Source organism: Canis lupus, chromosome 33 (assembly GCF_003254725.2).
Source record: "Canis lupus dingo isolate Sandy chromosome 33, ASM325472v2, whole genome shotgun sequence".
In the NCBI taxonomy this organism is placed as follows: Eukaryota; Metazoa; Chordata; class Mammalia; order Carnivora; family Canidae; genus Canis; species Canis lupus.
Window position 1 is genome coordinate 1,162,165 of NC_064275.1, and position 16,590 is coordinate 1,178,754.

General features: G+C 40.9%; 1 protein-coding gene across 10 annotated transcripts in view; it reads left to right on the forward strand.

Annotated features, from left to right (window-relative positions):
• The window catches only part of EPHA3 (EPH receptor A3), a 350,038-nt gene that overhangs the window by 260,949 nt on the left and 72,499 nt on the right, over positions 1-16,590 (forward strand). For all 10 annotated transcript variants that reach the window (XM_049105248.1, XM_035709836.2, XM_035709834.2 and 7 more), the window contains 3 exons: positions 342-409; positions 5,445-5,570; positions 11,693-11,878. In XM_049105248.1, coding sequence (XP_048961205.1) covers positions 342-409; positions 5,445-5,570; positions 11,693-11,878 — 380 coding nt within the window. The remainder of the gene's footprint in view (positions 1-341; positions 410-5,444; positions 5,571-11,692; positions 11,879-16,590) is intronic.

Genomic DNA, 16,590 nt, shown 5'->3' on the forward strand with positions numbered 1-16,590 from the left:
CGCCCCCCCCCGCCCCTCTCTCCCCGTAGCTCGGCTTCTGCCTCCCCCGACACCCCACCCCACTCCTCACACCTGTACCCGCCCCCCCCCACCCCCGGCCCGGGCCACCGTGGAAGCCCAGCCTGCGCCCTGCGCCCTGCGCCCTGCGCCCGCCCCCTCCCCTGCCCCGGGTTGGGCGGCCGTGCGGAGCCCCAGGGGGAGGGCCCTTCCGTAAGGGACCTGGGGAACACGGAGCCCTCAGGCTTCCACCCGCGCGTTTGATTGAGGCAAAGGGGTCCCGGCTGTGCCCGCGGCCCGCGCCCTACCCGCTCCCCCGCCTTGTCTCCTCGACTCGCCTGCAGGTTCTGCGGCTACAACAAGTCGAAGCCCGGGGCGGACGAGAAGCGGCTGCACTTCGGCAACGGACAGCGTAAGTCCCGGCATGGAAACCGCAAAAGCCAGTTCATGAACGAATTGAGCAAATTCAGTTCATTTTAAATGCAGAGGGAACCCGAGGCTCCACGGGAAGCCTTGCCCGGCGCGGCGGCAGGGGGGAGCGCAGCGAGCCCCCCCCCCCCCCCCGGGCCCCGCAGCCGCCCGCGCAGCCCGCGCTGCGCCCCCCGGCCTTGGCCTTGGCCTTGCCGTCCCTGCTCTCGTCCTTTGCCGAAGCCCAAGTAGGAGCCTCTCCCCTTCCCAGCCCCCAAATACACGTAAGCAGCCTCTGTTTATGGGAAATACCTTTTACTCCGTGTTGTCAACCAAACTGTATCTTGGAGTCCCACCACATCCCCCTGGCAGGAAGGCCAGCGCTCTTCCCTCATTAAGATTTTTTATTTATTTATTCACAAGAGACACACAAAGAGAGGCAGAGACACAGGCAGAGAGAGGGAGAAGCAGGCTCCGCGCAGGGATCCCGAGGTGGGACTCGATCCCGGGACCCCAGATCACACCCTGGGCTGAAGGCAGCGCTAAACTGCTGAGCCCCCCGGGCTGCCCTCCCTCAGATTTTAATACCAATCCATTTGGTCTCTTTTTAATATTTTCTAAAAGAACTACTTTTTCTTAAGAAAATGAAGTGTTTAATAAGAAAACTCCTTTTTCCCCCTTCGCGCAAAACAAATCATCCCAGGTGCTTTGATTTTCCAAACTATGGTTCAGTTTACTGTGGCCTGTTAATGATGAGTGGACCCAAAGGGAACAGCATGTTCCCATGGAAATTAGGACAGACTATACTCATCTGCTCTTGAATAATCTCAGTATAACTCACGTAAGCATCGCTGTCCTCGGCATTCACTGCCGCCTTGTGAAAATATGCTCAATTCCGCGTGATACCTCATATAAATGACTCGATACAACTATAGCTCTAGTTATAACGCAGGTAAAAGCGGACTACCTGCGGCTAACAGGCAGGGGGACACGGTAGCTTGCAAAAAAAGGAGAAAAAGAGCATCTTGCAAATGTGAATTGACGTGCGAGGGAGACAGGGGCGGCGTTCACTGACGGTGTGGTCTGGTTCATGCATCTCATCGCCGTGGTTGTGGAATAATTCACAAAAGCACAAGTGCTATGCTCGTAAGAGCGACGCCCCCATCATTTCAGATGACTTAGGTCACCAACTCCAGCATCTTAAAAGAATGAAGGAACCAATTAGAGCGGCAACCTTCCTGTGGATTAAACGGTTCTTCACTGGGGTTGGACAGTCAGTGTAAATATCGCCCACACAGCGAGACTGTACTGATTTTTTTTTTAACGTCAGAATTGTGAATCTCCTGAATTTGCAACACTGGTAAATGTCTGTGTCCCAGTCGTGAGCAGGATGCCTGGGTCGCTCCGGTCTGGTTTCAGCCGTTGGTTTTCCTGGTGGAGTTGGTTGAAACTTTAATTTTCTTCAAATGCACAATATCTTTATGACTAGACAGACAAAAAAGAAATGCATTTTATCCGAGCTATAGGGGTATAAAGGAACTTCTGTGCATGTTGTAAACTTTCTGCGTCTTAATGCTGCAGCTGTTTTATTTCAGACCATTTAGCTGGTATTACTTTAAAAAGCTCTAGCTATGAACGATTCCCTCCAGCCTCGTTACAAATCCTATAACATTGCTTCAAAAGGAAAGAAATGTGTTTCACCTCCTGAGATCCTGTCCCCTTGCCCTCTCTGGCGAGGCCTTTTTATTTTTTGCTGTCCTTAGGGCAACTCATGCTGGTAAAATGGAAATGTAAATTATTGTGTTTGCGCAGAACGAGCTGTAAAGTAGTGCAGCTTAACACGTGTGCATGTGTTTATTATCTGGTTTTCTTGACACAGCCCAGTGACTCTGTACGTTGCCCTTAATTATTGGTGTGAAGGGATTATGTGCCTGGTATCCTGCATCACCTGACTCCTGCAGCCTCTGGGGTCAGCAGTTAAAAGTCAGCAGCCGAGGCGCCCACAGTGAACAGGCGATCTTACTGGGGGGGAAGGGGGGGTGTGTGTTTCTAATTGCATTGTTCGCCAAGTTTTGTGTGCATAGGAAAACAATTTATGTGGTTTTACTTAAGGCGAGCAATGTGATTGATCTCATTTGGGGATGACTATGGAATTTTCAGATTATCTAGCGAGGCATCTCCGCCCCGGGGCTGACAGGTACAGGGTGGCTCTAAAGCCACTCCCAGGGCTGCTGAAAGCCTGTGCTTGTTTAAAATGTCTCAGACTTTGCTCCTCACAGCCCATTTTATGCTGGTCTTTGCGAATCCTGATGCTGGTAAAATGCTTCCAAGTTGATTTCCTTACGTTGGGCAAGATAAAGGCATTTGTCATTGTTTACAAGAAAAAAATATCCTTTTTGGGGAAAAGTTAATTTTTATCGTATCTTTAAAAAGTTTCTTTTTCCTTGCAAAGGAATAGTAAAGCTCCGCACGCTCCTAGTTCCTCACCTTGCGGTCTCCTGGGGGCGATCGGGGGCCCTGCAGGTGGGCCCCGGGAGCTGGGAGCAGCGCGGCCGGGAGGGCTGTGCCACCTGCCGCCGCTCCAGGGCGTCGCGGCCCCCGAAGCAGCCCGGCCGCCGGGCGTCCCACGGTGAGCGGAGCTGGAGCCCCCAGCGGCAGCCCCGAGGGGACGGCGGGTCTCAGCCTCCCGAGACCTCGGGCACGCGGGTGACGGTGACCAGACGGCCTCCAGCGAAAATCCTGATGCTGGCCGGTGTCGGGCGGGCACACCGCAGGTTTTCCAGAGCCTTCTCTCTGCGGAGCTGCCCAGCGTTGGAAAGCTTCTGGAGCACAGCTCTCACCTTCCAAAGCCGCCCCGTCCATGTTTGCTCAGAGCAGGGGCAGAGCCCACGCCGTTTCCCCACTTCTGCGGGCGTGACTCCCTGGAGAGCGTCTCCCCAGTTCCCTGCACTTGGCCCCGGGGGATTGCTGTGCCCGTGTCCACGCAGGCCCGCGTCGGAGGAGCATCGGCCTCTCTCCTCCGTTGGTTCCCCCCGTCCCATTCCTAAACTACAGTCTTGGAATCCTCTCTACACACAGCCTGGGAACACTGAATTTTTTTGCTTCCTAACCACCGTTTATTTTTATGATCCATTGCTTTTCTTAGGATTCTTTCTTTTTTTTATTTTTATTTATTTTATGATAGTCACAGAGAGAGAGAGAGAGGCAGAGACACAGGCAGAGGGAGAAGCAGGCTCCATGCACCGGGAGCCTGATGTGGGACTCGATCCCGGGTCTCCAGGATCACGCCCTGGGCCAAAGGCAGGCGCCAAACCGCTGCGCCACCCAGGGATCCTTATTTCTTTCTTTTTAAAGATTGTATTTATTTGACAGAAAGATCATGATAGAGAGAGAGAGAGAGCGAGCCACCAGAGGCTGACGCTTAAGTGATGGAGCCCCCGGGGTGCCATAGGCTCCTATTTCTTTACTCAAACCCTTCGTGGATACGCTACAGGAACAGAAACTATGATGTGGCATAGCCGTGGCCTTCATGAAGACGGCCTGTAGGTCAGCGGACTCGTAATGGCCCAGTCCGCACTCTGCCGTGTGGGACCCATTGGCCCAGCGTGTGCCGTGTGGCCGGCTCCCCAGAGTAATTGCCATCACCATCTCCATGCCCACCTCAAGCAAAGAGCAAAATGGACTCCAAGAAGTCTCCAGTCATCACACAATGTTCACTTGCAATTTGTCATTAAGATTCTTTCATTATAAAATCATATTGGAAAAAGATAACATCTGATTTTATTCATTTCTTTGGGATCAAAATATCTTTGAAAACATAGTGGGATAAATGAAGCCATATATCACCATCAGGCATCCTGCCCCTTGCTGGAACAGTGTTACCAATATATTTTTACCGATGTGTCCAAAATCAAAAGTAAAAACCCACTGTATTAGTACACACATAAAATCCTTACCGTCAGAGCATGTGTATGTACTTTGATAGATCCCAGTCTCCCTTTTTGATAAAATCTAGTTTAGGGGCACCTGGCTGACTCTGTCGGTCGAGCACTGACTCTTGATCTCAGGTTCCTGAGTCCAAGCCCCACATTGGGCCTAGAGCTTACTTTAAGACAATGGTTTTACTTTAGAGAAAATTAGTTATTGAACATTCCAAATCATTTCCAATATGATTTATTTTTTTTTCCAAATGATAGGAACCTCATTAGAACTATGTCCAATCCAAAACGATTCTCCAGGATCTTCTATCCATGCTCTTTCATCTTCAGAATAATTGAATAAATACACATATTATGAGAGAGGTTTATATTTGATAAGTTGTAAATATAATTCATGTTTAGAATTTAGTTCCTTAGCACCATCACCAAACTCCCCAAGAATCTATACTGCCTTTAACTGTGTTGAAATGCGGTCCAGCAAGGTCTCAGCGAGGTGACGCTGCCCTGGTACAGGCATGGGATGCAGTGTATAGACTACTCCTCACGGGGTTAAGGAGGTCTGTGACTGCAGGCGGGGACGCTGGTTGTGAATGTCACTAAACGCAGAATGGTATCCGACAAAGACGTGCTGTTGCGTGGCCTTCAGGTAACTTAGCTCTGTGTCCCAGCTGCCCTTCTGCCCTATGAAATCGTCTCACAAGCTTTGACTCATGGTCAGATGTGGCGTCATCGTGAACATTTGCTTCCTGTGCTAGTGCGTCTTGGGGGACTGGGTGACCACTGGGCCTACTCAATTCCCAACCACCCTCCCCATGAGATCCCTTTTTCGAAAGTACATTTTCTGTCTAATGTTTCTGCGGAGAAAACTCACAGTGGTTCCTCTTTTGTCTCATTATGGGAAATGTCGTTTGATACTTAGTCCAAATTCTGTGTCTACCGACTGCTGTGACACCTGACAATAAACGACAGATCAATGTACTTTTTCATAATGGGGATTCCCCCCCACCCCACTAATAATGTGATTAAACAACTGCCTCAGTTAAGGTTTCCTACATCTAGCTCCATTAACGCCTGCTTTCTCTCCTTCCTTCCTGCACACAGTGAAACTTCCAGGTCTCAGGACCTACGTTGACCCCCACACGTACGAAGACCCTACTCAAGCGGTTCATGAGTTTGCTAAGGAACTGGATGCCACCAACATATCCATCGACAAAGTTGTTGGAGCAGGTAATAACCACGACCCAATCCCACCCCCAACATGCATGGTGATGACAAATCACCACTACGGAGAGGAATGCTGCCCGGGTCCCTCAAGTTCTCAGGCCTCAGCTGTATTGCTATGAAAAGGGACTTTTTTTTTTTCATGATCAAAGGCAGGCAATAAATAAACGAGGGAGTATTTAATGGAATGTAATGATTTCGAAGGTGCCAGACTTACAGACTCACAGACCATGGCCGGCGTTTTTATTTATTGGATTTCAGAGCCAGCAGCCACAAAAGCTCAATCCTCCGCTGGCTACCCGAGTCCCATGTCACCAAGCCTGTGTGGCTGTGCAGGGATAACAGGATAAAACAGGGTCCTACTTTAAATAAGCTCACTACATGAAGATTTTGGTTTGGGTAAAATAATAATAATAATAATAATAATAATTTTAGAAACTTCTTTGGAATTAAAGAGAGAACACAAAATCATAAATGACACATTTTACACAAATCCATTCAGAACTGTTTTTGAGTGGATAGTTTAAGCAGCGTGCAGTGCACCACCTTAATATCTGCCTGTAGGCTCATACAGTCTTAATGCATTTGTGTGGAAGCTTGTTCTCATAGAATAGAACTTGTGTATTTCCAATAAAAACCATACTCATAAAGTAACAGTATTGTTACATATGCACATAAACATATGGCACCTACAGACAGGTAGCTTGAGATCAAATAAAAACTAAGTCCTCCGAAGTAAAAATAAACAATATTGTACAATAGTTTTTTATTCCATCATCTCATTGGTCAGTATTGTTTCCAAAACAAATGCAAAGTAGTTATGTTGATGTAGGAAGTAGAAAGATCAAGAAATTGGCTCACTGAATTACACATAACAGATCAGATCATATTTTCTGCAAGTACTGTGTATCTATGACTGATACATCTTTACACAAATATCGTATGATTTTGTTTCTTTATGATTTTTTTTCTTTATGATTTTTTTTCTTTGCACCTCAAGGCAGTATTTAGAATTCTAGCCATACTTGCCACTCAAGTAGGACAACCTGAGTAATTCCGTATCAGCTAAATAAACTGATAATGCATGAAATCTGCTCCTCTAACTTTATTGATAGTTTATCTGCCTAAAACTCACATGTGCAGGTGATATTAAAACATGGAACCAGTAATTCACAAAAGGAAAGTAGACCATGTGCTTCTTTTTCCACAATCTAAGACTTAAGAATATACACATTCATGGCGTACCTTTGTCAATCCAGTTGAAACAAATATGCATTGATCACTGTCTCTCAGTTGTATAGTTCTTTGTGTAGAGCTTTGTCAGTGGCCCTGTGGTGCAGAGGATTTTGTGGTCCTGGCATTGCTGTCCCACAGGAGTGCACTGTTCTCCAGCATGGAAATCTGGGGAGCATATGTAGCACAGAGACTTTGCACCCTCAGTTGATGTGAGGACAAGAAGCTCAGCTAGTGTCCACAAGGCTGGGCAGACACCTCAGGACCTTGAACTTGGGGGCCCTCTGCATTAGTAAAAGCTTAAATATATAGATGTTATTGATTATACCAGATATCTGGTACCCAGTAGTGTGAGACAAAACACATTCATTGAAAATGGCATTTGATAAATGAGACAAAAGGAAAGGCTACTTGCACTGACTCATTTAATAATAATCCCCGATCCTCAAGAAAGATCACAACGGATCATCTTTTTTCCATTTCTCCCTTCAAACATATTTGCAAAAAATTAGACCTGTGCCCATTTTCAGGGTTTTGTAGCCAATATCCTCATTTGCCACATTCAGAGCAATAAATCTGTGTGGCTTTGTTTGCAAACAAGAGTATCTTCGAGGCCGATTACACCACTCCTAGAAGATTTCAATATAAGACTGTCCACACCCAACTCTAGTCTATCTTGATTCCCCTTGCAGGGGTTTGTCATCACCAAGATAGAATAAGAGGTCAAGATTTTGAGAGCTCTCAAGTTTTCTTAGCATGTTGTTTTGCAGAATGTAAAATATCTACAAAAGTGGATGAAATTGTACAATAGGATGATAGAGAGTATAGTATAAAAGTACCATTTCCACAACTTCAAAAACAATCTATCCCCAGCCAGCCTTTCATTTATACACTTACTCATTTCCAATCTCCTTTTAAATTTCTAAAAGTGACGCTGTCCATAAAAACTTAATAATTATGCTAAATTGATAGCAACTACCTTCCATTGTTAAAAGGCTGAGTCAAAGACGGTCAATGAACGGACTTTACAAGTCAATTAAATATGCAGAAAGACTCTATATATGTGAGCTAATTCTCTTAATTTTCCATCAGAGATCTTATACAAAGAAATAAGTTTTAAGGGAAACTCTCATTTATACTTTGACTAATCAGAAGACTTATACCCATATTTCAAATAACAGAATTAAAACTGAGCCATGAATTGGCTTTCTCAAAGTAGTAAAATTTTTAACAGTGGAATTAATAATAACTACAGTTCTCATTTTTATTCTTCCATCTAACCATTATTTCAAAGATTAAATACAGACATTTTCTGAAGGTAGAATATATTTGAATATATTTGTTTAACTCCCTAGTCTATGCTAGGCATTCACTTGAATGCTATTTAATTTCATTAGCCTTTTGGATTGGCATTATCTCCGTTTCACTGGATAAGGAAACAAGAGCTAAAAATGTGAGTGACCTATAGTCACATAGTTATTAATAGGGAAATCAAAATTTGAATCTCAGACTTTCCAATTTCAAAGTCTGCACTAGACACTAAGAGCTACAGTAGTGCCTTCCTCTCACATTTTTGTGAGGATTAATTGAGATAGTTCATGAACAATGCTTAGCTGACACACCAGCATTGTCCCATATGCACTTTTATTATGCTTCTCTTATTAAAACAGTAGGAAATTAGAATTTGAAACTAAGACAGAGTGCCATTCTACTTAAACACAAATAGATTTTTTCCCTATTTTAAGTGACATAAGGGTAAGAAATTTTATTTTGAGCAATTTTGCATCATGCATCTTTAATCAGAATCCAGTGTGCCCATCCACACAACACATACTTTATTTCAGAGGACAAATAAAAACTGCTGCACTAATTGGATTTAAAAAATCAAGCAGTGCCTTCCAAATGATCTTCTTGAAGTTGTGCTTTTACTTAGAAATGACAAGAATGACAGGAACTAAGTTTTCTTTTTTATGCATTCAAAGTTAATTGAATAAGACCATGCAAAATTTGAGTAGGTGGAAAGGTCGACCGTTGCATTTGCCCAATCTTTGTTAATTTTTCTAACCCATTTGTTTTAAATTATTATAAAGAGAAGTGAATTAATATCTGACATTTCTATGTTCAGCATAATATATTGGTGATCATTTCTAGTATTTATCTGATGGAATAATCGCATTTCAAAATTTTGGGGTTTTTAAGAATTAGCATTGTGAGAACACCATTTTCTGAATTTTGGAGGTAGATAGACATTTCCGTATGTCAGATATCCCATTGAGAAGAAAGAAAGGAACCCTAATTGACCCACTTGAAATGTGAACCCTTTCCCTGACATCCCGAGTGAGGGGGAAGCACTCTCCTTTACAAATACCTACCCAACATGGCATGAACCTTGTTCTCACCATCATCACCACAACCACCTCTTGTTACATCAATACGGAGTTGGACATTTTATAAAGCATTTTTATATTTATTCTTCAACTTGACCTAACTCATCAGAGGTAGATAGATAATTTATCTTTCCTAAGGTGGGTCTGAACTCAGAGAGGAAAATAGTAATGGACACATAGAAGACACGCACTATGTGTCCGTCCATACATTAATTCCTTTAATTGCACGAAGGCCTTATGAGTTGGACACAATTGGTATTCCCATGTTATAGAGAAGGAGACAAAGGCACAGGGAGGTTAAAATGCTTGCTCAACATCATACACTAATAGGTGACAGAGGCAGTTGGACCCTAGAGTCCATGCTCTGTCCCACAGTGCTGTGCTGTCTGCTGTGCTGACAAGTCTGCTGACAAGTGATTTGTCACCTACAATGAGTGATGATGACATCAGAATTCAAAACAAGACCCATCACAACATATTGACTCATGATAATGGCAGAACTTTCTTTCAGAAAGTAAAAGTTTATTATGGATGATTCCTTATGGTTTTGCTCAAACTTAATGTTGACACAACATGAACGAGGGCTCTCTGGCAACGTTCCAAGAACCCAGTTTAGAGAAAGGGACACTTACTCTTTTTTTAAGGCTTTATTTATGTATCTGAGAGAGAGAGAATGCACAAAGGTGGGTGAATAGAGGGAAAAGGAGAAGCAGACTCGCCGTGGGGCCGGGAGCCTGACGTTGGCTCCATCCCAAGACTCCCGAGACCATGACCTGAGCCTAGAGCAGACAATTAATTGGCTGACCACCCAGGCACCCCAGAACCCTTATTCTTGCTTACAAATTCTAACAGTTATTTACTTTGAATCATTATTCCTCTCCCTGATACACACACTGTATAATGCCATATTCTCCCTTGGACGTCAAAAGTCAATGAATGTTCTCAAATTCTGTACCTGATTCTCCCCATAATCCAAAAGAACAGTCTAGCCCAAATGTCACTATCTTCTCTACACTCCCTCAAAGGGAAGAAATGAGATCTGCCTTCTTTAGCGTAACTCCGTATTTTTCAACGTGTCTGTCATACTGTTGCCAATTGATGAGTATTTATTAAAAAGTGTATAAATAACTGCTTTTGGACCTTAAATGACTTTGACAAGCTATAGCATAAATCATCGTTTTAGAAACAGTGACAGAACTGAATTCCGGAGAAAGGGTCAAGCCTGGGGGAGCATACAGCTTCGTGAAGGGAAGCGAGTCATTTGTAGGAAAGCAGCTGGTAAACCAATAACCTGCTGCATTTCTGGGCTGAAACACTTGAACAAAATACAGAGAAGAAGCATCTTACTTCTTGACAACTTGTCTCTGGCTGATCCATGGGGCGTGGAGCTTACACAAAAACTCGCAGTGAGAAGGTTGGACCAAGAATGCTCTTCCATCCCACAGATGGCCTGACAACCGTGTAATTAATGCTTTTTTTTTTTTTTTTAGAAAAACTTCTCATTTGATATTAAAAAAACACATTTAAGGTGTTGTACAAATCAGACAGAATAATCCACATGATTCTAGGATTTCCTCTATGAACAAGGAACAATCTATGGGTGGCACTACTTTGTGACAATTACCGTGGCAACAGTGGGTTAGAGAAGTGAATATAAAGGTCTCTGCTCTCAGAAAACTCAAAATATGATGAAAGAGTTATGGGTATATCTCCTCAATTAACAATATATGTGAAGTTGGTGCTCAAACTAGTTCTAGAAAGTTTATATTAGTTGGATTAGACTATTTAAAAGTGAACAACACTCCATATTCAGTTAATTGTGGATTAATCATGCATTTTTTTATTGAAGACATTGAATCTAAGAAAATATTTATAGTGATTCTGTAGAAAAGATGTGCTTTTTTGATACTAGTACATTCTTCTTCCTTCCAGAAGCTCAGAGAACTTTATAGCTAGTATGTCAGTAATGCAACATGCCAATACTCCAATAAAATGAATTGGTAGCAGATGCTTCTGTTCTCATTTTCAGAGTCTGAGTATACAGCTAAATTGGCCCTCTTAATAATAACAGAATGGCTAGAAACATGTGAAATTTAATGCATTGCTCAACCCATAATATATCTGTGCTGGTCTATTGATTACCCTGAGGAAGTAGTTGCTATGAGAACAAGGAGGTAAAACCCTATTAGCTGTAGCTTTCAACGTTCGCATTGTTCTTTCATGTTCTATTATTCACAGTGTAGTACTTCAAAATGCACGAGGCTACTCACTGGATCCATTTTCCAGTGGGGTGTAGATGTCCTGGGGTTTCTCAGGGAGTCTCTGATCATCATCTTGTGAGATAAGTTGGAGGCCTACAGCGTACACCTTGCAGATCAAAGGTGTAAATATTTTGAATGGGATCATTGAGAGGAAACAGTTGCTCTCCACTGACAGTTTTTTTGTTGTTGTTGTTGTTTTTAATGACATAAGTCCTTACCTTTTGTCGTTGTTTTGTTCTTCTGATAGGCGAATTTGGAGAAGTATGCAGTGGCCGCTTGAAACTTCCTTCAAAAAAAGAGATTTCGGTGGCCATAAAAACCCTAAAAGTGGGCTACACAGAAAAGCAGAGGAGAGACTTCCTAGGAGAAGCAAGTATCATGGGACAATTTGACCATCCCAACATCATCCGACTGGAGGGAGTGGTTACTAAGAGTAAGTCAAGTCGAAAGACAAACTTTTGCCATGTCGAGCAGAGAGTCTTTAAAACCACACTCAATTGTTAAAGGATTTTGATTATTATTATTTTTTTAATAGCTGTCTGTCAGTCCTAACAGAAAAACTCATTTGAGGCCAACGTGTCTCTCTTCAGTAAGAGAGCAAAGATATCTAACTGGTCATATGTGGACAGTGCTATTCTAGATCTTCAAAAATTGGGAAAATTTAGGAGCTAAAAAATGGGGTGGTATTAAGGTCCACTGATGAAAAGATGATTCAGAAGTGAATCATAAAGACGTCTCTGTGGTGCAGAAGGATGAGGAACAACAATGACTCGATTTTGACAGGAATTGCTGGGAACTCCCAGGGAGCTGCCTTTTCTGTTATTGGTCAACAGCTTCAGTTAACTCCCAAATCTTTACCTCCCTGACTTCAGGACAATTATGTGAGTTTGGAGAATGCTCCTGAGCTGTAAAGATTGGGATCACATTAAACCCATGGCCTCTTCCTGGTACTCTGTGGATTTCAAATAATTCTAATCTAGGGTCCCAGACGGAGCTCTGACCAGTCTGGGGAAACGCTGCCTCATAGCCCGAGATAGAGATCTGGACTTATTTCCATGATCATTTCTCCAGCCAGACTCAGAAGGAATCCTGTGAGGCAGATATGTGATTTTTGGCTTTGTTACCGATGAAAACCTCTTGAGAATGCTCTAGGATTTTTTTTTTTTTCCTTGAGATTTTGGAGCACAGGATGAAGAATAAGCTAAATTGGCAACAAACTACTTAGAGCAAAAGACAACATATGGCAGGAAATTTGGCATCCTTAAGGGGATAATTCATTGGCACCACATTTACATATTCTATGGTTACCCACAGACATTACACATTATATTTTTCACAATGATATTTTTCTTTAACATTACATGGAGCACTTTCCAAATGGCACTAATACCTATTCTCATCTTAGTGTGACTAAAAAGGCAGTTCCTTTCTCACAAGAGCATGGTAAAATTGAAATGTACTTTGATTTGCTTTGGAGTTTTCTTATATAATAAATAAGATTAAGAACTGAGTAATGTAGAACTAAACCATAAACTATGAGCCCGTATTAAATATTGTAAGAAGCATTTTTCCCTTTATACTCCTAAAAATGAGGTTATATTAGTAGTAGCCCTGAAATCTTTTCTGACGAAGAACATTTTTTTTTACTATTTTTTAGATTAATAATAAAAACACTGTTAGTAAGGATTGGGAAAATGTTCAAATCCTTTGTTAAGACCATACTAGCTAATGCCCGTGGAATTACAGAACTGTGTCTCACTGGGGTTTTAATAATCAATTCGTCATTTATTCTCCTTTAAATCATCCTTACCAAGAGGGGGTCCTTCAGATCTTGAGCACTTCTTGGGGAGAAAACTCATTTGTACTTGTAGAGCTGTTTTTCTTTTAACTCAACTTACATAAAGTTTTGTTTTGTTTTGTTTTTTGTTTTTTGTTTTTGTTTTTGTTTTTGTTTTTTTGGGTAAGGCTTTCTTTATGGGTTGACCATTGTATGCCACACATTGCACCATGGATGTCATTTCATTATTATCACTACCCTGTGAATCAGATACGATAATTCCATTTTATATTTGAACAAACAATAACTATACAGAGCAAGTGGCTGGTCTGATTAGAAAGTGCTGGAGATAGCGTCAGAAGGTTGGTCTTCCCCTGGCCCTAACAGTGGATAAAAATGAGTTTCTAATTTTCATTTTGTATTCTACTTATTTGATCTTGATTTTTTTTTCTGATCTTGATTTTTTTTAAGTTTCCCCTAATAACTTGATCATAGGAAGGAATCCCTCAAGCTTCAAAAATTTTCTAGTAATAATTAATAACCCTTAATACCTAAAAAAATGTGAACTCTCATAAAAGGCAAAAATCCATGTTATTTTTAATCAGTGACTGAGAATAGAACCTGGATCGTACTAGGTTCTTAATTTAGCAACGTTAAGAAATAAAAATATTGATACTTTGAATGAAAAAAAAAAGCAATATCTTCTACCTAGAGGTCTTTCTTCAATCTTGGTTCATCAAATTGAACGCATGCTGCAAGGAAGGGCAATTGCGTGACTGCTTGCAGCAGTTAGGGAATGACGGAGAAAACCATGACATTTTAGCATGGGCAAGAATTATCACCTAACTTCTCCAACACCTACACCTCCTAGAAGAGGAGATAAAAGTGACGCTCAAAATAGACATCAGATTTAAATTTAAGTTTATTGATAGGTTCTTCTATTTTACCGAATGTAAATTGATTTGGGGGGGGGGGAGGTTTCCAGTGTTAATGAATTATTGAAAATGACCTGTTACATTTTGCTGACTGTTACCTATCAATTCAATATTCACTGAATGATGTGCAACATTAAGCCATAATTATTATGGCAAGTTTTCCTTCAGTATAAAAATGAAATCATCAAGTATGAGCTATCGTCAGCTGGCAAAGAAATCTGTAAAACAATCCCCAAGAACAAAAGGCAGAAAAAAATGCGTTAAGGAAAAAAAGACTTTTAAAAATCATAGGTATTATCCATTAAATGCCTTATTCGAGTCTGATTTTGTAACATTCTAATATGGGTTACAACTGCCTTAGTCTTAGGGTGAAAGTTCTAAATTTGATGAATCTCCCCGGTCAAATAAGCATGTAAAAGGCTGCCAAATCCGACGATATAGATCCCAGTCATCTCATATAGTGCACACATAATAGAGTCGCAGACCTAAATTAGATTTTGAACTCCTTTCGTGGCATATATAAAAGCTCTATCTGGTACCCTATAACATCTGAGAGGAAACAGAAATGCCCTAAAATAAAGTTAATACATTGCAGTTAACATATAAATATGTTAAGGCAATTTTGTCATGAGAAGTGATTCATCCACTCCTATTATCTTCTTTGTTTCCTGAGAATATATGACTGCAAGGTTCAGAAACACCCCCCCCAAGAGTGATACAGGGCTTAAAACTTAATAAACATGTTTGTGTTTAAAGAAGAAAACTGATTATATCACTATCTGGATTAAGAATCAGAGGGTCAGAGTTCAAGTGTTTACTCAACCCAACTGGTTGTGGGACTCTGGCAAATCAGGCCACTCATAGAGATTTGGTTTTTTCCCTTGTAATTCAGAATAGCAGTTATATGTCACTATTTCTGGATACTTTCAAAATCAAATAAAATTATCTAGGAATACAGTTTTAAGTGGAATCGAGCTATGAAAATCTAAGTTACCACTTCTGGTAGATTTGAGAATCTATCAGTTAATCTTTGCTGTATAGAAAAACATTCTTGAAAGCTATACTTTTTTTTTGCTCCATGGTAATTCTTTTTAATATTGCTATTAATTATACGCTTGAAACACTACGTCTGTTATAAGGTATTATTTTCAAGTCATTTAGAGAAAGCCCTTTATTCAATTATTATATTTCCATTTATTTGAGTTGAACCCTAAACAATTTTAATGATACGTTTTGAGCTTGATGGTCTTAAACAAGAGAAGGTGAGAGAGTCTCTGATCTTCAAAGTAGCAGAAAGCTGGGGGCACCGTCTCTGCTCAGAACTTGGTACTAACATGTGTTATCAATTTTAGCTGAAGTTCAAAAAGATGGAACTTGTTTTTAGCAAATGTTTGATATTTCTGCCATCACATCATTAGTCAAGTGATGTTCATAATCCAAGAAGACCCCCATTGGCCACTTTTTACTTAGTGACACAGAAGGAATTATATTAGATAAAATTGATGTGTTTGTTGGTATTTAGGGAGGGATTATTTTCTGAAATTTAAAAATAATAATAAATAATAATGCGTCACTGTAACTTTACATCATTAAGGAATATAGTAAGCAGAATATTAGGACAATCACTCATAATTAAAGCATTTCTATACTGGTGTGAGCATCCACTTTACACCAAAAGCTTAGTCATTTATTTACACCTTTCCATCTCCTGGACATATGATAAAAATATTGCTGAAATAAGATATCATTATGCAGTGACAATGCCAAATTCTTGCTATGTCCTATTTGCTTCTCTCTGAAAGTTTTCATATGCACTTGTCTCAAGGGTACTAACTCCCTGCAATATTCAAAATAGACAATATATATGTTATGTTTATTTTATTGATAATATATAGAAATAGTTTGTTAGAGTAAACTCTCATGACACAAGTTCTCATGCATTCATAACTAATTTGAGAAAGGAGGTTAGAACATTTCTATCAAAGTGTCCACAGCAATAAAATTAGGAAAGTCTTTCAAAGTAAGTCTTTCCTTATTTTTTTCAATATTGTCCATCCATGTTTTTTGGTTAAATTGGCCACATTTGAATTACAAGAAAATATGTATTTTCCCCATTTAGATAGGATGATGGGTTTGTGATATTTTTGAATGGTTAAATGCAACTTAACATTTGTTAGAAAAGGACTTACATGTGTCCAAAGACCAACTTTGAAAGAGCACTAGTTTAAATATACAAAAACTTTCCTAAAAGAGAACCATAATTATACACTTACTTAATAACTGTCTAATTCTAATCATACACAAATCCTTGCAAAAAGTAAGAAAAAGAAATGTCCCTAACTCATGAGGATGATGATATCTTGAAAATTATACAAGAATGTTTTCAGAGGGGAAAATAACTGTAAAGGCATGAAAAAACTTCAGTAACACTGG